This window comes from Python bivittatus, unplaced genomic scaffold (assembly GCF_059951505.1).
Source record: "Python bivittatus isolate LINGU-HERP-01145 unplaced genomic scaffold, Pbiv_v1 ctg000610_np1212, whole genome shotgun sequence".
NCBI lineage: Eukaryota > Metazoa > Chordata > Lepidosauria > Squamata > Pythonidae > Python > Python bivittatus.
Window position 1 is genome coordinate 47497539 of NW_028277088.1, and position 22850 is coordinate 47520388.

At 38.5% G+C, this 22850-nt stretch overlaps 1 protein-coding gene across 3 annotated transcripts in view; it reads left to right on the plus strand.

Annotated features, from left to right (window-relative positions):
• Positions 1-22850, plus strand: part of ITGA9 (integrin subunit alpha 9) — a 228395-nt gene that overhangs the window by 33243 nt on the left and 172302 nt on the right. For all 3 annotated transcript variants that reach the window (XR_015797714.1, XM_088149934.1, XM_088149933.1), the window contains exons 6-13: positions 132-261; positions 2277-2362; positions 6778-6846; positions 10799-10936; positions 16983-17088; positions 18250-18344; positions 21876-21966; positions 22609-22654. Coding sequence is in view for 2 of the 3 variants with exons in the window: in XM_088149934.1 (XP_088006060.1) it covers positions 132-261; positions 2277-2362; positions 6778-6846; positions 10799-10936; positions 16983-17088; positions 18250-18344; positions 21876-21966; positions 22609-22654 (761 nt within the window). In the remaining variant the exon portion in view is untranslated. The remainder of the gene's footprint in view (positions 1-131; positions 262-2276; positions 2363-6777; positions 6847-10798; positions 10937-16982; positions 17089-18249; positions 18345-21875; positions 21967-22608; positions 22655-22850) is intronic.

Sequence of the window (22850 nt, forward strand, 5' to 3'; positions counted from 1 at the left end):
TTCATTCCCATGACTTCATTATTTTTAAGTATTTTCTGTTTCTGGATTTAGTTATGCATGCATGAGGAATCTCAAAGATGTATTTCCATTGACTGTAGAAGCTTAACATGATGAAATTCTTCTTTTGATAGGAGTTGGTTATCATGGGAGCTCCTGGATCTTATTATTGGACAGGAACTATCAAAGTATTGAATCTCACTGATAATACATACTTTAAACTGAAAGATGAATCTGGGATAGCCAAGCGTTACATATATCTAGGTAAGCAATGTAGATTTCCAAATTGTTATTGGTTTTAAGTACTGATGGTAGATCGATACCCATATCCGTAAACCTAAGAACTCTGGAATTCTCAGAGGTGAGTACTTCAAGAATTACAACTCTGGAAGGTTGGGATTCAAGAACTTTTCTACTCGCAGCCCTGGCCACAGAAATTGTATGTGCACATTATCAAATCTGGTGACTTCTCCTGGATTGAAGGACTTGTAGTTGCTTAAAAAGTCTCTGTCAGGAAAATCTTAGCACCCTCAGACAACTACAAATCCCAGTGGGAAACTAAGATTGATGGTAAGTCATTTAGTTTGTAATATATATGTGGTCTTGGTCTTAACCTATGGCCTTTGTTAAAATCATCATAACATGTTTGGAGAATGAATAAGTGATCCTGACTTAAAGAAGTCCTTTTTGTTTATTGTTCCAATGAAAATCTGCCAGTGTAATAGGGGAATGTAGGCATTATTCATTAATAAATGTTAGAAACTTCTGTTTAAAAATGCAGTTAGTACCACAAGAGAAATGTTAATTCATCTAATGGCTTCTGTCCAGTTTTCAGTGACCAGTTGTGCTGATTATGGCAGACCTCCACTTTCCTTAAGTATTTGGTGTGTTAAGTCCTCATCTGCACTTTTAAGAAAGGATAGTGGACCCCCTTTCTTCAACTGATTATTGCTTGTTTGTTTCTTTGATTCAAAAAAGACACAGCGGTTTTTCCTTTGAAGAAATCTGAAAGTTAACATTTAGAATGCAGGTAAAAGGCCTATAATTCACAGTGTGAGGAAGGCAAGGGGCCTTTCAAGTATGACATGATGGCTTTACAAGGGAAGGGAGTTGAACATTTCCCATTATAGGGTGTTCCTGTCTCATAATGGATCATTTTTAGAGTGGCAAATAGAACCACGTTATTGATCTTTCAAATCAATCTTTTGCCTCTTTCAGGTATATTTTGTTTTATTTTTATAATCCAAGCTGACCTGTTGGATTCCTTCCTATTTTCCACATACAATTATACTTTCTACTTTCTATACTTTCACTAAGAAATATGTAAACTTTTAAATATGTCACTATTACATGTAGTTGCAATTTACTCATATACTTGTGGTGTATTTGCACTTGGTTTGGGAAAAGCTGTACAAAAAACAATTTCTTTCCACACACAGCATTAGAAATTAGAGGGATCATTGCTTAAACAGAAGGTATAATATGATTAAGATTCCGTATGCTAGTTATAATTTAAGCCATTGCCCAGGTAGATTCCCATTTTGGACTTTTGTTTTGCGAATCAGGTCACAGTGTTGACCTCTATGAATTTGTCTGATCACTCTGTAAAGCAGAGAATTTCTGACTGTCATCATATTTTGTGTTAGTGAATTCTGCAGTTCCACTTGGATCTATGTGAAGAATCTCCTTTTAACTGAGTTTAATCTCTCACAATCCATTTTCATTAGAAGATCACCAATTATAGTATTTTGGGAATTAGAGAAAAGTTTTAAGTTATCCATTTACTCCATATAATGCTGATTTTTCTATCTTGTGCTGTTTGCAATACTCTTGAGTCAACAAATCTTGATTACTCTTGAGTGGTAGAAATTATCTTTTTTATACCATGTGTATGCTTTTCAGTTTTAGTATTTTTCTTCCTTTTTATATCCCTGCTTTTAATTTTTTTAATAATAACCATCACCTTTTCTGGCTTCAATTATTGTTCTTACGACCTACCTGTCCTCACTTACATCTTTACCACCTTATTGTTAGGTAAAAACTAGCCAGTTGCTTATCATTCCAAACCTTGAAAGGAACGGTGAGTTCCTGTTCCAGAAAAATAAGCCTCTTATAGAATTTGAAGGTGTTTTACTTGAGTCTAATAACTTCCACTCTGAGAGAAAAAAACTGCTTTCATCCAGGTAGATAAGCTATGTCTTGGACCCATTTCTTTTTTTTTGCTGATATTTTGGTCATTTTTTTTCTCTGCTTGTCCACCCTAAAAATGCCCTGCTCAGGATATGCAGTGACAGCAGGTCATTTCTCTCAACTGATGACCACGGACGTCGTTGGAGGAGCTCCCCAGGATGGAGGCGTTGGAAAGGTTTGGCTGTTGATCAAGCTTCAGCTCATAGTTCATCCAGAAGAAAATGGATGGACAAGAAATGTGGGGCTATAGACTACAAAGACTACAGCAGTTTGAGGAATACTCCTGAGAAGAGTTTATTGGCAGTAGCTTAGAAAGAGGATAATTAACCATAAACTAGTGGAGGGCTAGATTTTGTCCAAGTCTTCCCTTCTCCTGTGCTCCAACTGTCATTGTTCTGAGAATCTCCTCACCCATTTTTAGCAGCAGCAGAAAGACAAACTTCCCTTTTTTGAAACCACATAATTCATTTTAAATTCAAACAGTTGTTACCATTTATATAATCAGTTCTGATAAACACTGTTTTGCAGTAACCTAGACCAAAGGTTTAGGGAGTCTTTATGTTACCCAATTCAGTATTGCTTATTCAAATTGTCAGTGATTTTTCATAGACTCTAGCAGAATTTCTTTCTTAATCAGGAACTTCCCAGTTATTAGGACTTACGTCCTAATAAGCCTTAGGTTACCATCCTTTTGACGGAGTCCAAGCATAAAAGATTGCTACTGTGATGCATTCTGTATGTTTGTGCAAAGACTACACTTATGTGTTGTCCTAACCTATAGTTTATTTTAATTATTTTTTAACAAGCTGGAAACAAATCAGAATCAGTTGTGCAGATATGCAAAGCAAAGCAAAGCATAAAAGCAGAGTGTCTCCTTTGGTCAGATCTTGGCTTATTTTCCCTCCTTTTTTTGACTGCTGTTGCCTGATACCCTCATGGATTAGTTGGATAGGGCAGAAGTACAACATAGAACTAAACAGGAAAACCATAGACAAGCTTACATAATTCCAATTTACATAACATTCCAGCTTACATAAAATAGTGTGCTTGTGCTTGTGATAAAACTGGATTTCGCTTGTGCTTATGGCATACTGGCCAAAATGTGCTCAAACTGACCAGGACTGTGCTTACTCTTAGCGGGGAATGCTGCATGGTGCATGGGGATGACCAATCCCGGTAACTTAGTCTACGCTTTCTCTATCTTACTAAAATATATTATGTGAAAGCTTTGATTTACCAGTGTCATGATGGATGGTAGAGATCAGTATCTGTGGGCCTATCTGCTAGTGATAATGACATATGGAAGTCTGTGACTTGGAATGTATAAGAAGTAAATAATAAAGAGTACAAATTAATGAATGAAATGAGTGAAGGAGTTATAGGTTTATTTATGTGTAAAAGAGTGAAAATGTTTCTCAGAAACTATGATTTGATGTCTTCTAGGTTGTGGATATGTATGAAATAGGAATCCATTAGTTGGTGATGGTTGCATGATGTGCTCTAGTGCTAATAGAAGAATCAGAGATGAGTTTGAGGGAAAACTGTATAACGTTCAAAAGGCATCAGATTTAGGAAAAATATTATCTGTGGTGTCATGGATCGATGCATAGGGAAAAGAGGAGAGAGTACAGAAAAAGTGAGAGGGCTATTTAAAGTCCCAAGAATTAATGAGATGATGACTATTTGTTGTGCATTCTTTTAGAAAAGATTTGTTTATTTAAAAAATGTGAGTGTGAGACTATTCGTGCCTACGCTTAGAAAAGGAATGAGTGAAAAAGCATGACTGATTGGATTGTTTATGATGAGAGATTAAGAGAATTAGTGAAGGGTACAAGGGTAGTGAGAGATTCTAACTGGGACAGCCTGTTATTTGGTAGTTTCAAGAGTAGATCTTGAGGAAAAATGGATGTGGAAGAAATGAAAAAAGAAAGAATGAAAGTAAAATGGCTGCAAGGAGAGAAAGCACATAACCTGTGTGGAAAAAAATATTAGAAAAAAAAAAGATTTACAATGAATGGAAAGTGAAAGAGGATGTGGAAATTGTTGGAAACCGACTGAAAAGAATTATGGTACAGAAAACTCAAAAGATGTGGGTGAGAAATTATGTATATAAAAGAAGGATTGCTGTAAAAATGAAAAGTATTTTATAAAGTGTGGAGAGTGAAAAATATAGTTACAATGAATAGTCAAAGAAAGCAATGAACACTTAAAAGAGGAGGGAGAATGCAAAGCAATTTTGATGGAAATTCAAAAAAATGGCAATGGATGAAAAGGACTAAACAAGGAGCCTCTGGCAGATGGAATGGAATTAAAAATAAAAAGTGCTGAAATGATTTAAGATGATGAAATGTATTAGAAAGGAGAATACAAATAATAGTGATATGTTGAAGAATGGAATCGAAATATATAATATAATATATATTTCAATTCTATTCTATATATTTCAATTCCATTCTTCAACATATCACTATTATATTTCCTTTTCATTTATTTTTTCTTGGTCCATGAAAAGAAAATAATAAACGTTGAGAAATGTTAAGGCTTTAGGTGTAGAAAATGCAACTGAAGAAGCAGATTATATGGATCTAATTTGCTTATGCATCTGGTAGCACCTTTTACAACTGACAGATTTTATTAAAAAGCATACCCCTTTGTGACTTTTTTTTCCTGCTCACTTTGCCATATGAAGTCCATTTGCATCTGATAAAGTGAGGTACAGCACACAAAAGCTTTTTAACAAAAATTGTTAGTCGGAAGAGGTGCTACCAGACTGTTCCTAATCTTTTGCCACTGACAGAATAATATGAACCTCCTACAGTGATTGCTTACGAAGAGGCTGTGGGACTTCTGTAATGTGTGCATGAAGAGTGCAACAGTGCTTGATGATTGGAAGAATGCCATTACTTTTCCCCTAAAGAAGAGGGAAAGTAGCAAGAGTAAATGTAAAACTATGTGACTTAGTCTGTTAAGTGTATCTGGGAATGTCTTTGGCAGAATTCTGATTGAAAGGGTACAAGAAGTGACAGGAAGTAAACTTTTATGCCGGGAGTGAGTTGTGCAGACCAATTTTTGCTCTTTCTCTGAGAAATATATGAATGATAAACTGAATAAGTTGGAAGTATCAAATGTTTTGTGCAAATACTATTGAGTTAAAGTGAATTGCTTGATAAGAGCAATACACGATGGGGAAAAGGCAGGTATGAAAATAAATACAACGCTTAGTGAATGGTTCAGTGTAAAGGTATGTTTAGGACTGGAGAGAAATTCACATTCTAACCAGCTGGACATTCCTCCATGATCAGTTAAGAGAACATCCTCCTCTTCATTTCTCACAAGAGCCATGAGTAAAAAACCTCCACTTTAGGACATCTCTACCTTAGGAACCTGGGAGATAGATTCAAGTCTAATGGGGAAAATAATCCAACTGAGATTTTAGTAACTTTATCCTATCCTCTTTGAATAAATTTTGACAAAGAAACTTTAGAAGAATCTCACTTTCTTTATATGTAGGGCAGCAACTCAGCATCAACATTGAACAGGTAGTGCAACAAGGAAGCATGATATCCTCTTTGGCTGTTCAGGATATTTATGGATAAATGTGTACGGCATGCTTGTGACGACGTTAGAGCTGTGTTAGATTGGGCCATGATGCCTCATTTTTAGCTGTAAACCTGAATGATTTGCAGCAACTATTAGACTATATGATGCAGTGAGGAAAATGGATGTGAAAAGTAATGTATCAAAGATCAAGGTAGTTGTGTTTGTCAGGAAAAACTAAGTGAATGAATGCAAATTATATATAAGTGGTAAAAAAAAATGAGAGGAGGTAGATGAATTTGTTTATGTGGGGAATGGGAAACTGGCAGGCGAGATTTTAAGACAGTTAAATGTTGGTGAAATTACAGTGTGTGGCAGGTGATGGGTGGTCTACTGCAAGGAATGAATGATGAAACAGGTAAAAATGGCTGCATATAAAAGGGTGCTCCCCCCTTTCATATATGAAAGTGAAAGTTGAGTATATCAGAAGGAACATAAAACCAAGTTGAATATAGTCAGGATGGTATATTTAAACAAGGTAATGAATGAGGGCTGAATGAATGTGGATGGAATAGAAAAATGAGCGACCAGCACAAAAGAGGTACACTGAGATAAAGTATCGAGGACTGAATCACAAAACAACTATATGACGAACGAGTGAATGGGAAAGGGGAAGACTGAGAAACTTGTGGCTGTATGGAATTGATCAGATCCTCAAACAGAAAGAGAAAAGACATTTAAAGAACAAAAGACAATGTATGAAGCAGTGGTATGGGCCTGGTGGCAGCAAGGATGGTTCGTAAGGATAAAATAGTATGGCGTGGTATAGTGAACATTTTGGTGTAAACTTGATTTAGCTCTTTTTCCTTCTGTTTCTCTTAATCTCATGCCTTAATTCCTCTGGCTTTCTCTCTTTTATCCCTTTTCTGCACTTTGCATAACACTTCCTACAACAGCGTAGCATGATAGGCACATTGATATGCATATATAATGTCATTTGATCTAATTATATTGGGGACAGAACAATTACTTTGTTGTTTTTTAACTTCATAGGTATACATATTCCGCACAGATAGGAATTCTGGCTCTTTGGTCAAAATCTTTCAGGCGTCTGGTAAAAAGGTGAGTAGCCCTCAAGCAAAAATACATTTCAATACAATCCGCTTTCCCGGCTGATATCTGTTGGGCAGTGCTGGGCTTCATGGTTTAGTGACGGTGGTCTAGAGAACAGATTTCCTGTCATCTCGCCAACAACTTTGGCTGGCATCTTCAGAGACGCCTCTGAAGATGCCAGCCACAATTGCTGGCAAAATGTCAGGAAATCTGTTCTCTAGACCATGGTCACTAAACCTTGAAGCTCAGCACTGCACAAAAATACATTTGTTGTTTTTGTGTTTATACAATAAAGGGTATCCCACAGTGTCCTTGTCTAATCCTTATTATATTTAGGTTGCTCACTAGCACAGTGACCTCAGGGTGAGAGTTTTCTCATTTGATCCCATTTCTTTCTTCATACTGCAATTTCCTGAGTGGAGAACATATTTAAGGAATACATGTGTTGGATCATCTGTATGACCATGTGTTATAAGTTGGTGGTAGATTTTTGTCATCTTGATAGGAACCCATTTGTTAAAGCCTATGGTATCAGGTAATAGGAAATTATGCAAAAGCTCTGCCAGTTTCATGTGCTCAACAGGACCATTTGGCACCCAGATGAGACTTTTAGTAACATGACCCCGATGGTCTTGTACACTGCTAGACCATTCTCTGGCTATTTGCAGAGCGATGCATAGTAGCAGTGCAAAAATAATGCTAGGAGCTTACTTTTTATGATGTGCTGTTATGATGGCACAGACAATCTGAAGTAGTTAACTCTTGAAAATTGGAAATGAATTGCAAATTAAAATTGACAGATGTGTATAGCAAAAAGTTAAAGTTCTCACAGTAACATTAGGTTTCCTCTCTGGCCATTCCTCTGACAGCCACATAGCAATGGTCTTTGCCTTCATGAAATTGCTATAATCCATAGTGACATATTATTCAGATACAGTGGTACCTTGGGTTACGAACGCCTCTGTTAACGAATTTTTCGGGTTACGACCAGCTCCGGCCCCAAAAATTTACCTCGGGTTGTGAACCACCTCAGGTTACGAACCGGATCCGTGGCCATTTTCCCTGCTGCCACGCAGTCACGGCTTCCTGTGGGCGAGATCGCGGTAGCAAGGAGACGTTCGATGAGGCTTGTGGTGTGTTTTGTGGCGTTTTGGAAGGTTTTTGGTGTGCTTGTCAGCATGGCAATTTCATTTCCGGAGGGTTATGCAGCGCAGGAAAAAACAACTGACTTTAGACAGGTTTTTCCCCAGAACTGAGCCTGCAGCTAAGAGGCAAAGAAGAGAGGAAACCCCTGAAGGAGATCTCCCCGATGTCCTTTTGGAGGGGGACTCTCCCTCCAAACAATCACTGCCTCCCCACCCCATTCTCCCTCTTCATACTGTGCTGTACTGTATTTTTTTTCATGTTTTTGTGGTTTACAAATAAAATGCATATGTTTCAGAACTGTTTAACCATATTTACATTGAACCTTATGGGGGAGATTTGCCTCAGGTTGCGACCAAATTCGGAGGGCGGATTAACCATATTTACATTGAACCTTATGGGGAAATTTGCCTCGGGTTGCGACCAATTCGAGATGCGATCAGAGTCACGGAACGAATTAAGTTCGTAACCCGAGGTACCGCTGTATTTCATTCATAGTCTAGGAAATTAAAATAACACTGCTGTATGCAATTGCAAAGAAAGAAGAGTCCACACAGGGGATTAAATGCTCACTGTCTGACCAACAACCCAGAAAAGCAAACAGAATTAGAGTTCTCAAGTTGATCCTTGCCTTTTAGTTTCTTTCCATATTCCTGCAGTGGCTCATAAAATAGTGCCTGCAACTTTTCAGTACTGAAAGGTCAATTTCAATTCAACTATGAAAGGCGGGGTTGCTGCTGCATGACTGATCTAACTCATTGGCTGAAGTATTGGCTCAGCTTGGTTGAAGAAAAGTTGGGTGACTAAATTAAGGAGGAGACAGAATCACAACTCTTTAGACATTAAGCAACCTCTGTAAATAGTTTCTGAAATTTCGGTTTGATGATCCTACTTTTGGATCAAACAGAGCTTGTATTTGTATAGCACAGTAACACATGATAACCTGATCAGTAGTTTACTGAATTAACCTAGTTCCTAGATTTCCATAACACACTGAACTATTAACTAAGCACACTAGCTGGATTTGCATTTAGAAATAAACAATCCAATTATATTTTGGCCTGGTGAGTTGTGCAAACCCAACCATGGTCATAATATGTGGTATACAGGCACCAGATACTTGGTACCCTCTTACCAACTATGGGTGCAGCTAAATTATACTTCCATTCCATCCTCAAAGGCTGTATGGAAAATAAAGGCATTGACAGCCTTTTAAAATACCGATAGGAACAGGGCCATCCTTGTCTCTAGAGGTAGGTTGTTTCAGAGAAGGGGAGGCTCTTTTCTGGGTTCCTTCTTGCTCATATTCCCAGGGGAGACAGTTATAACATGTCATCTCTACTGGTTCTTACTAGATGGGTAATTCCACTTGATAATAATTAGCATCTTAAAATGCCCCTGGACATTCACAAGCAATCCGTGCAATTCCTGGGGGGGGGGGGGGGGACGATATCACATGGGTAAATCAAGCATAACCTGTCACAATATCAGCAGCTGCATTTTGAACCATTGGTAGCTTTAGACTGGCCCTCACGTACAACCTGATTTAAAACAACTTACAATAGCCTAGGTGTGAAGTGACAAGGGCATGAAGGACTATCAGTAACAGTTCAAAAATGAGACCCACTTAATACTTAAAATTCTTTAAATTTCAGTATTTAAAATGATTAGGTGGAATGAACCTTTTCTTGTGTCTATGCTCACAAGAGGGGTTTTTTTTTTTTTAGTATTTTGAGTTTCCCAAACCCTCCCATTTGCAGGGCCATTGACTTCAGTGGACAAAAAAATTACATAGACACAGGATGCAGTGAGAAGAAGGTTGAGGAGCTCATGTGAGCATTCTGCCCTTGGCTTTTAGGCTCTTATGTAGGCCCTTATTCTGTGGCATCTTGAAACTTCTTCATTAAGTTAATTTGCCATGGACTTGATCAGTGGGTGAACTCTTGAGCTGTTAATAGTTTCTAGCATTACTGAGCTGTAATCAGTGCATCCCTAGGTGTAATTCTGTGTCCCAGATCTACCTTTCTGCTCTTTTTCTATGAATAGTCCTGGCCTCTGGACGTCTTATTAGAAAATCTGAACTTTTCAGTTGCTGAGGATGCAGCCACTTCCTGGCTTAATTCTCTCTTTTAATTCCATTGAAGTTATCACAAGTTGCTTGGAATCTGTTAGAAAATGGTCTAACAAGTATCCAGATGGTATTTTTTTACACTGTATTGGTTTGATTCTTTTGGGAAAGATGTGCTACATGTACACTGAAATGTTCACAGATGTAGGTGAATCACCATCATCACTGCAGTAGTCCAGGTATATTTAAAGCAGGGATAGGAAAGCTTTACGAAATGGCAGAATTACAATTCCCAACAGCCCGAGCCAGTATGGCTGACAGTGAGGGAACTGGGGGAGCCAAACTGGGGGAGCATTCTCTGAAAGGCTAAAGGGATCCCACCATTGTTTAAAGCGTTAACTTTTGCTGCATAACAATATTTCACAGGGCGGTTGTTGTGGGGAAATTGAAGGGCGGGGGTGCCCTCTATATTGCCTTGTGCTCTAAAAGGAAGGTGGGATAGAAAACGAATAAACAGAATACGCTAGGTTTCTAAAAATGGCAATAATAGTGATAATAATAATAGCGATAAGAGCAGCTGCCCTATTCAGTTGGTTTTAGAAAATGATTGCAGCTGGCATTTTACAGCTGCTGGGTGTGAGATGAAGCCGTAAGTTGCAGTTTCAGTGGCAGAGAACGAAAAGCATGTGCGATTACCTCTTGTGTGTGGGCAGATACTGAATGCTTTGTTGTGACTCGGCTTGGTTGCAGATGGGCTCTTACTTTGGCTCCTCCTTATGTGCAGTTGATCTGAATTTTGATGGACTTTCAGACCTCCTGGTGGGAGCACCCATGTTCTCTGAGATCCGGGATGAAGGTCAGGTCACCGTCTACCTCAGCAGAGGAAATGTAAGTATGTGAAAGAGCCAAGCAAACGGCTTGGGAGAACCTTTGTAACCACAGTTGCACTGTGTTATGCAAATTTGGCTTCAAGGCATTGAGCAGATATGGGACTGCAATTTTCCCATTTCTGCTTAAGATGTACACCAGCTTTAACAGAACAGGAAGAATATACATATTTTTATTATCTCTTTGAATATTATAAAGTCTGCTTGGATTCCTTCTCGCACAAGAGTAGACAAATCTGTTTTAACACAAACAACAGAGTGCTGTGATGCCTCTATACTTTATTATGGAATCATCTTTCACAGAATAGACTCATTTCTTCAGGTCTACAACCTAGATTATGCTTATTATTACTACACTTGTCCCATTATTACTACACTTTTCATTTGAAAAAAACTCAAGCAGCTTCTAAAATGTAATTGGACCCTGTATCAAAAAGCAAGGAAATACACTCTCTCATAATGAAGGTATTCTAAAAGAGCACTGAAAAGTTTAGAACACGCTGAAAAACCAAGATGGAGCCAGGCAGACTTCCTATGAGAGGAACTGCTGCTTCCACTATACCTGCTAATGATGGAGACAGTGAGAAGGTTTTGGAGGGTTTGTTTGTATGCGTATCTAAAAAATTAGGGATAGATGTGTATGAGTGTTTATGAATGAATGGGGGAGAGAGTAAGTCTCCTAAGACTTAAAGATCATTGTGCATAACCAAATGTTTTGCAATACAGGCCAGTTCCATTCTTGTTATCAGGGATTCTGAAGTTTGAACTGGGAACCCTCAGGGTGTGAGGTTTAGAACAAATGAAGAAAACCATCATGGAGATTGTGTGTTAGAAGAAATGCAGCAAGAGATAGCATAATACAAAACTATGGATTGGCCCAGTGTTATGTAAAAGCCTAGATTTGTCTTGGTCAGTTGAGCAAAATTATCTTTGTATTCCAGCCTTTTCAGGTTAATTTACTAGCACCAGAAACTTTTTACTTTGGATCACATACTCTGGATCTACGGTTGTATACATACATGGCCTTACTAGTTCTAGACTCTCATTGCAGTCAGTGTTTGCTATGATTAATAAAGCTGCATAGTTGTAGAAATGGTATTACTCAAATGATAATGGGAATGTTCCCATCTAATGCTAAGCCAAAAAGTATGTCTTTGACAAGCTGCAGAGTCAATGCCAGGTATTGGTAGCCCATTAGTAGCCTGTTTGCTCTATCATTTGTAAGACACAGTAAGTGAATCGGATAACTTTGTGTGATTAGATGATGGATGAGATCAGAGAGATTATTAGGATGTGCCTGGAAGAATTGTAAGTTATTATTAAAGATGCATTGGGAAAGCAAACATTTGACTTGAGAGTATGTACCTAAGTTTGTATAGATCTGATTCCAAGATTGATGCAAAATATGCCCCAATAATCCAGAATTTATAACTGTTTTCCTGTTCACATTGGTTCATGAAGCCAACATTCAACGCTGTTCACATAGGGAGTTACTCTCAAGGTGTGCTTAGCAGGATCAGTCTAGCTAATGGCTTCTGATTTAGCTGATTTAGCACTTTTCCTTTTGTTTAAGTATGGCAACTTTATGGCCAGCCATAGCATGTCTTGGGAGATTGAATTAGTATTGTTTTATCTTCAGCTCATGCCAAATTGTGAGAAATGAACCCCTGTGAAAAGAGACGACAGGAAATAGCTTTTATTTTGACTCTGTTGAAACCCCCCTGCAAAAGTTCTCAGGAGAGGATTTTTCATTGCAAATGAGTACATTGCACAACTGCTGTGGCCCAGAGGTTGCCTAGGGAAATAATCAACATCAGTTTCCTGTCTTCTGAAATGACCACGGCTTGTTTGGAAGGAGGATGAGCCATATGGGCTTTCTCAGACATGCTTCTGTCTGTGAAAATGTCTTCCATCCCCAATAAATGCTCTCTGTTCTTTGGTTTTAAAACAAATGGGTCATAAGCCATGACTTTTTAGGTCATATGAGGTCAGATGGGCACAGTAGCTTGCCACAAGCTTGGGTCTTTCCTGGAAAGTTTAAGAAAAACGTATAGCATAGTTATGAGAATTCAAGATTTAGGTTTCAAGCTGAGCCTTCATTGTGGAATGTTGGAGAGATACATCCAGGCCTGGTTTAGACTACAGAATTATTTGTCTCCAGTTAATTAAATTGTCTGGGCCTCAGTGTCCCATTTGCAAATTAAACTCTAATGTGATTATTGATTAATGGATTTTGCTCTTTCTTGTGGTAGTTCTAAGCAGAGCCATTCTCTCAATAATTTTGCAAAGGTCATTAGGCTGCCAGTAGGTGTTTTGTTCAAACGGCATAGCTAAGCAAACACTTGAACTCAGATCTCCTAATTAATTTTGAAGGAACTAGTCAGAATCAAAACCTGACTGTAGTACCAAACAAGATAACAACATACAAGCATGCAGACATTCTTCTGCAATGAAAGTATTAACTCTTGAGGTCAATGAGTCTTAAAAACAAAGAGCATCAAAGCATATACGAACTGTTAATTGCCTTGGGAAACTTTACTTCAAGTCATCATATTAGAAAGTAAGCACTAAATCTATCACTACCTCCTTTAAAACATAGTTTAAAGGAATAATTCTAGTGAGGGTTATCTTTATCCCAGACTCTTTTGCACAAATGGTAAAGTCTGAAAGAGGATTCTATGTATGCTTGGCTGACAATCCTCAGCATCTTATCCCTGAATGGGAACTCTGATTGCACAAGGTTTTTAGTCCCTGAAGAGCATGAAGAATATTCAGGGCAATGTACTTATAATTTTCATTCTGACTTAATGCTTTTCCTCTGTGGTTATTTCTCCATCTTTTGGAACTCTACCAAGGTTCCCAGTCAGTGCTGGGAATGCATCTGGAAAGTGCAAGGCGGGAAGAAGTTTGATTAACATAAACTACATGTAGATCTTGTAGCCACCAAAGAACCCCCCCCCCCCCCCAAGTAGCAACATTTGGTGAAAGAAATGCCAATTTTGGGCAGTTTTCACTGCTAAACAAAATAGGGCCCAAGACAGTGATTGAAATAGATAGGTCTCTGCTTGACACACTGCACCTCTTCAGAGTTAAACCTTCCTTAAAATCTTGAAAAAAGAGAGATTGAAAAATCCTCTTTGGGTAACATCACTTCAATCCCATCATATTTTACCTCCCACAACTCCTTGGAGTCCTAAACTTTCTGAAAGAAGTCAAAACATTGAGCTGCTTATGGCCACAAAAAGATTGCCCACTCCTGTTCTTAATGAACGGCTGAATAGGAATACTACATTGTGTAAAATCCTAAAACTTTTTACTTTCACTCTGTTGCATTCAATATACATTTGGCATAAGAGAGGTACATTGCACTTTCTGTGTTATTGTACTACTTGTGCAACCTTAGAGATAAATCTCATGAAGCTGTATTTTGACGCTCAGTGCCGTAGAAAAGAAAAACACAATAAAAATGAAACGTTTGCCTCATTATTTGCATTACCGATTCATTCTGTGGGATTTTCTTTAAGTCAGCAATTTTCTGAAGACCTCCTGAAATACTTTATTACAAGTTCCAGAAACCAGTCTCCCCTCAAACATCAGAAAGAACATAAAAAATAAGGAAAGCCCTTCTAATACCCAAGTTCAGTTTCCCTGTGGAAATACCCAAGGTGCAGGGCAGAATGGAGAAATCATCTGAAAAAATGTGTGAAAATTATTTGTGTCTCTGTCTGTCTGTCTATCTATCTATCTATCTATCTATCTATCTATCTATCTATCTATCTATCTATCTATCTATCCATCCATCCATCCATCCATCCATCCATCCATCCATCTGAATTTGAAGTCAAATATTTCTCTTTATAATGCTTCTAACCAAGACCCCCAAATACAGACTTCAAGGTATAGCCACCTTTTTCTGTGACAAATAAAACTCATTCCTGGAGGAAGGTGCTCATATAATTATGGGCAACTTGGAGGCAAATGCCCAAGTCAGAGAACCAGATAGTGGCACATCATCTACATGCAGGTTGCAGAGCAAGCAATGTGTCATGTATAACTCTGTACCAGACAGGCACAACTTCTGGCACCACAAAATTACCAATGCTAGCTGTCACGATTACTAGATTCCTCTAATTCAAATAGCCTTGTCCTTCCCCAAACTGAATGCAGGTCTGGCTTGTCTTCCTCCCTCCTGTTTCCTGCCTCTTGCTCCTTTTTTCGCTGGAAGCCCTGTGTGAACTTTTCTTTCCTAGTACATGACAATAGTAGGAAATCTGAAAATGTAAGGAGCCCCAGAGGGTTTCCCAGGGCCTTTAGAATGTCCTGGTACCATATTATCAGAGAGAGTGGGATGCCAACTCCCACAAAGATTTTCAAAGAGGTATTTTTTCCTGCCAGTATTTGGGAAATTGATGGGTAGAGCAAGATCTATAAGTTCTCAGTGGGACTGGGGGATCACAGGATTGGATGCAAAATGTTTAAAGCCCATTGCTATTCCTGGTGACAGGAATTTCCAGATTTAGAATGGGGAAGAGAGCTATTTGTTGACTTAATTTTGTATGCTCAATTCCACATTGAGACCAGGGGAATTTGCCCATCTCTACTACTAGTTGGCTACCGTTTTTGGGCAAGAAAAAACATTCTTTTAGGATTTGTTAGCAGTTTGAAAACATGCTGCCGCCGCCGCCGCCAATGAATCTGCAGGACATCAAGCCAAATTATTTATTTTGGGTTCAGTGTCATGATTACCTTCCATGCTGGAAGCAAAAAAAAAATAGGATTAAAAATGGGTTAAGGAATGGATTCAGCAGGTTGTGTTTCCTATTAGAGACTATAGTGAAACACCCATGAACCGTGGTAGAAGTTCAAGTTAAAAGCAGTTGCTTTGGAAAGTTCAGATTAGCAGAGCACACCTCCAAAACCCACAGCTCTCATTTATTATACGGTATGTAGAATCATAGAATTGAAGGGGACTACAAAGGCCATCTAGTTCAACCCGCTGCTCTTGCAGGAAATTTACTACTACCAGTAGGTGGCCTTTCAGACTACTTCCCCTGTCAAATCAGAAATTTCTTGCTACTGTTTAGTCAAAATCTCTTTCCCATTATTTGAATCCATTGGATTATTTCTTTGGCTTTGTGTGTTGCCTGTTCATTGTGATGCTAAGCGTTTTGGCATTTGCATCCGAGGCTTTGCCAAATGTAGAATATTGCTTATATTCAGATATGTATGAAGGATCTGCCAGTTGGCATTTACATCTTTTGTTATAATAGAGGGCAGTCTGTTTTCAAGGCTATCACTCGATTAAAGAAACCCTGATTAGCTATAGGAAGGCTCATATAGTTACATGCCTATTGCTGGTTAGTTTTGCTTTCTAGTTTCCTATGCAGATATCACTGCAGTCAACACTGCAGAAGAGGTATTCCCTGTTTTCCTACACATAAGAGAGAATACCTCTTCTGAAACGATCCAGCTGTGACATCAGCATGGCTCATTGGCAGGTAAAGGCAAAAAGTACATGGTTTCTGTGCTGTTGCTGGATCAACATGTTTAACTGAATTATTTTAACACTGATTGAACTGACTTATCTGTCCCATCTCTAGTGATTGTGGGAGGATTTTGCTGAATGTGTTATGTTCTAGTATTTCCTCCCAGCTGTTCATTTCAACAGAAAAGAAGCTATTTACTTTACTGGCTGTTTAACTGCATTAATGCATATGGAGGATTTGACATGCATGAGATTTTTTTGAATGTTGGATTTTGAGAAATTAGATTTGTCATGTATTAGTCTGCAGTGCTATCCAGGCCAGTGATTTCCTTTTCAGGAGCAATTAAGTACCTTTTTAATTTACACTGATTTCCTCTCTATGATATCCGGGTGTAGTTGCACTGACTGAAACTGATGGTCAGGAGTTCAGGAATCTTACCCCAGATACGTTCCAGGTGTTTCCTGAAGGACATGTACATGAAACTCTTCCAGCGTCAGGGGTCATGTGTCTTTCAACACTAGTCTCTATTTTTCTTAGCCTGGCCTATTTCCTGTTTGCTAGGGTGTTCTGGAAGAGCAGCTTGTTCTGAATGGTGATAACGCCTACAATGCACACTTTGGGGAAAGCATGGCGTCCCTGGGGGATATTGATGATGATGGATTTCCAGGTCAGTATATTTTCTTTTGCACCAGGCCTCTGTTCTTTCTTGCTTTAGCAAGATAAACCTGGTATTTACAGAGTATATATAATAATATAGAACTATCATAATTTTATGCATGCATTTGTTAATGTACTGAAGGCACAGATGCACTGGGGTGTTTTTTTTGGCTTAGTATTTGTTGTGAAGCATGTCCAAGGGCCTCATGTGTATATAGACAAAATAGGGAAGCAGGGTTTCTAGATTTTTGTTTTTAATCTCTACCCTTGGAAATAAACTGATTTCCTTCAATACACTATCTCAAATTTTTGAAAGAAACTGATTTTCCCTAATCTAGCCTGTGCTCCAAAAGGGGCATACAGTAATGGAGAGAAGAAGAGAGGAAAACAAGCGACTTCAAGCTGAATTGTGTTAAGTTATTTAGCAGTTCTTATAATGGGAGCCGAATAGAAAAAAGTCCAGGGATGGTAAACAAGAAACTATCCTAAAAATAATTTACGCTTAACCCAGAATCTAAATTAATCCCCACAGCTAAAGTCGGCTTCTGTTAATTAAATGGAAACTAGTTTGTTTTACTGATTAAAGTTTCCAGTTGTGTTTTAAGCAGCTTTGCAGTGTGTTCATAAATAAAATCTTAACTGGCTTCAATGATCTCATTATATCTTTTTTTAGACAAAGTGAAACAAACAAAAATACAATCAGATCATTTAAGCCAGTTAAGATTGTATGTTGAATCTCCTGTCCAACTTAACTTGCATTATCATAACATTTTGGAGACCTGAGCATTTTGAAAAGATTTCTCAGTGACTACGCTATGGATTGGCTATGTGGTAGGGAATTGTATTCTGTGTGCAGCTCCCAGCTTCATCTACAATTACCTAAGATCTCCCTTGAGATTCATAAAGCAAGTCAAGATGGACAAGGATTCTCCTGTGCATAGTTGATATTATTTATAGAACCTAAACACATGTTTCTTATTAGGTGTAATACAAATCTAGGGTTTATTTGTTTTTAAATATCCAATGCTTGTGCAAAGAGGTAACGTTCTGTAAATCAGACTGCCACTAAGCCTGTGGCTCTTGTCTTTGTGTTAAAGAAGGCAGGCTGTGGAAAGAATTCACCTTTGGAACTAAAGAAAACTCACTTCTTATACTGTTTTGCCTTATTTAGATGTTGCCATTAGTGCTCCGAAAGAAGACGACTATGCAGGAGCAGTGTATATCTATCATGGGCACATTGGGGGCATTATTCCTCGATATTCCATGGTAAGTACTAAATGTTACAAGGAGTTGTAAGAATATGGCAAGCTAAATCAGGGCAGATCTAAATGTCAGGAAGTAGCCAGTTGCTCAATAGTGCAGTTGTGAAAAGGGCTTTGAGTTGTGTACGTACTCGAGAAGCCTTTGTCCAGGAGTCTGCCATCAATGTTGCCACCACGCGGTGCTTTGCCACTGTTCCAGCTGATACTCCCAATGTGAGATAAAATCATTGAAAATATTGATTACATGAAGATCATACGGTAAGTTAAGCTGGCATTTCAAAGGTTTAACTGCCATACCTGCCCATGGAAAAAAATTAGGGTAGGTATTTCATCATTATTTTCTTTATTATGCAGAAATAAAGGGGGAAAAGGTACAAAAAACCCAAAACCCAAAACAAACTGGGGAAAAAAAAAGAAGGGATACAAACATATCATTTTTTGTTTCATCATAAAGTTTCATGCTTTATCTTAAAGTACTTGGAATAATATGCCACAGCCAGATTTTATTGGCTCAAATAAGGGAAACACCAAGTCCATTTAACATCTATTCCACTAAATTTACTCTACGAGTCCCTTCCTAGAAGGTTTTCCTACTGACTTCATCTTAGATTCTTGACCATAATAGTGGAAGTCAAGGACCGATTCTGCTTCTTGTAATAAATACTAATTTTTCAAGGTACGTGTTTACTAGATCACAACATGAGCCTTTTGTCCCAATCTGGTTAGTGCTGTATTTTTGCTTTAGAGGGGGCTTTTGGAAAAAAAAAAGAAAGACTTGTTTTTTTTTTAATACATTGGCTGTTTAAAGTACTGGTCTAAATATTTTGCTTTGTTGCTGGGTGGGGGCTCATGAGGGATGCTAAGTCAGAGTTTAGTGGTTGCATCTGAGATCACTTGAGCAGGCTGTAGATGATTAGTTCTGCTGCTTGCTGACTGTTTTAGAATGCATTAACTCTCTTTTGAAACAAAATAACACGAGCTAAATCCCTTTTTATGATAGTTTGTGAAAGTGATAATTTGTGGTGCATGGACAATTATTTCTGCCCATGGGGAAGAGAGTGGGGACGTCAGAATTGATTCAGATGGATAATGACAGTTTGGCTGAGGATATCTGAATTTGGAAGAGGAAATAGTGTTTGTTTCTTTTTTCACATTTGAGGCAATATTGGAGTTTCATACAAAGAGAGCTTAATATTGGCAAACAGTTAAAAAAAACTGCTGTCTCTCTCCAAAAGTCAGCTTTTGGATTTTCTGGAGAAGTTCTTGCCAATGATTTTCCATTACTTGTCTGTCCTTGATCTCTGCCATTCTTTTTCTTTCTCTCTCTTTGCTTCAGGCTTCTAGCGGTCACGTTATATTGCTTTGTCTCATTCACATGGACCAGGGCTGTAGGTCAGCCATTCATTTGGCTCACAAATCCATCAAACACTTTCAGATGTTTAATTTGTAACGTCTGCCTACCTGGCCTCTATGTGAACCAGTAACCTTGGGGTGAAAGGCTTTGGGCCTGGTTACTTAACTCTGAACGATCCAGATGCTGTGGATTTTGTAAAACTCTCTCACACACATAGCACACAACTGTGAGAAGAAAGGGGGCATTTGTTTAAAGTTATAGATACTTTGGTAAAAATTTTAGAAAGTGTTTAAATAACTTTTTTTTCAACCTCTGGAACAGCAAAATCCTGGGCATACCTGGAGCACCTTAACCGGCTGGCAGATAATTGTCTCTACTAAATCAATACTATCAAGCTCAGTTTTGGGGCCCTTAGTTTCATCTGCAGCTCTCTAAGCTGTGTAGCATTATTCTCCAACCTTTACATCCTAATAGCCTGCAGATGTCTGTGGAATATGTATTGTATAGCTCTGTTCTTACCACCCTAACAGGGACCCCCCGCAAAATCCAAGCCACATTCTCTTGTGTAAATGTAATTTGAGGAGTCCAGCTGCTTTCGGTTGCCTTCATTTCCAAAAGTGGCAACATTTTCTTTGTAACTTTTTTTTTAAGATGGAAGATTTAAAAGCTCCTTTCCCCTCCTTTACGTCTGTAGTTTTTTTCCCAGTTCTCCCATCTGACAGTGGGCTGGGGCTATTGTCCTTTATATCTGGGGCTGTAAACTACTGATTACTTTGGAGAGTTTCATTTTTCCGGTTTATCACTAAACCAAAAGTGGAGGATATTATATTCTAGTCTCTTACAAGGAGGTACTAGTCTCCTATAGAATGGACAATGTTCTCCAGCAAAGTCTCTCAGTTAACTATTGTATTTGTTCTGTGGATGAACAGAAGCTCAGTGCAGCTGAGCATCTCTCTTGCACATTTTGGATCAACAGGAGTCAGAGACCTAATGACTTCCTGCAGAGATATTTCCTCTATGTTCAAATTTAAAGTCGTATTAATTGTTCTTATTTGTAACATTCCTGGCAAATAGAAGGGGTAGAAATGGAAGCAGTAACAGACTTCATTTATTTGGGCTCCAAGATCACCGCAGATGGAGACTGCAGCCATGAAATTAAAAGACGCTTGCTCCTTGGGAGGAAAGCTATGGCAAGCCTAGATAGCATATTAAAAAGCAGAGACATCACCTTGCCGACAAAGATCCGCATAGTCAAAGCTATGGTTTTTCCAGTAGTAATGTATGGCTGTGAGAGCTGGACCATAAAGAAGGCTGAGCGCCGAAGAATTGATGCCTTTGAACTGTGGTGCTGGAGAAGACTCTTGAGAGTCCCCTGGACTGCTAGGAGGTCAAACCAGTCAATCTTAAAGGAAATCAACCCTGATTGCTCATTGGAAGGATCGATAATGAAGCTCAAGCTCAGATATTTTGGCCACCTAATGCGAAGAGAGATCTCTTTGGAGAAGACCCTGATGCTGGGAAAGATTGAAGGCAAAAGGAGAAGAGGACGGCAGAGGATGAGATGGTTAGATAGCATCACTGAAGCAATGAGCATGAAACTGAGCAAACTCAGGGAGGCAGTGAAGGACAGGAAGGCCTGGCGCAATATGGTTCATGGGGTCACGAAGAGTCGGACACGACTTAACGACTAAACAAAAAAAAAAAATTTGTAACATTCCCATACCAAGGTACTACTGTTATTTTCTCAGCATAACACCAGTCTGTATTATCTAACAAGCCCACTAGTTGTAATGTTTTGGAAGTAATGCTGAACTATGAATCATTGTCATAGGACAAGTGGGGGAGAAGAGACAACATTGTTCAGTGGGATACCCCCCCCCCTCATCTGTTCTGATTTATACAATCTAATACAGCCAGTATATGTCACCTCTGAAAGAAGAAAACCTACTGTTCCTCAAACAAAAGAGGCTTAGTATCAGTGGATTAGCTCTAGTTGTGATGCCTTAGTTGAGAGTAGAAAATCTTGCATCTATGTGTTGGTCTTGATATCAGTCTATAAACACATTCTTTCTCATCTGTGTGACCTAGAGATAATACATGGTTCACAACCAATGCAGCCCAATTCCATCCAAATGAATGAGAAGAGTTTGGTTGATATCAATTCTGAATTGTCTGTTTCAGAGGATATCTGGAAGACAGTTAAGTCCAAGGCTGCAGATGTTTGGCCAGTCCATTTCTGGGGGAGTTGATATGGATGGAAATGGTTACCCAGGTAGGCTTGTAATTCTGGCAGTCATTATAATGCAAATCAATAGTTAAAATTAATGGAAGAACTAAAGAGTCAAGGATTCGTATACTTCCATTTTCCTTTTTTTTCATTAAAATGTGCCTACATAATATAGTAAACATGTCTTCAGGGCATTTACGGCAAGGGGGAGTTAGTTGGGCTATACTGTCTTAAGTTTGGAACAGATCTGGACCCTATATTAGAAAATAAGAAATGTGATATGAACTTTAAAAAGATAACCAGTGATTGTATATTCACAAATCATGAAACTTGGTCTCCTAGGATCAATTCTGTGGAAGCTGTTAATATTGCAGCTTAGTAACAAGACAGTGAATTAAACAATGGTGAACTTAGTTATCCAAACATTATTTAGATTATCCTTATTCCCTTTGTGGCATGAGTCCATTTGAGGGGGGTGTTTTGTAGTGGAAGTACCTATTTTCATATTTCCACGTGAAAATATCTTACATATTGATATAGGGAGAATGTTCAGGAATGTATTGTCCTGGAGCATTATATTTCAGGAGAAGTTCATGATAAACGTTGAATTGTTTTCGTTAATTTGGATTTGTGGGGATGGGTGCCAGGAAACATGCTTGTTCTAAATGCTATCAACTCTTTTTCCAGATGTGACGATTGGTGCCTTTATGTCAAACAATGTAGTTCTTCTAAGGTGAGCTTCGTTTATCTTGTTCCTTTTACTTACTGTCCCCCTGTTTGGCTTTGGAAGAAACAAAATTCTCCTAAGCCCTGTATTCACAACCACATTTTGAAACTGGATTCAAAAAATAATGGTATTTGTTTGCTGCTTGCATAAATAATGGAGCTGATAGCAGCAATTGTATGTTAATACTTTCACTGTCAAAACT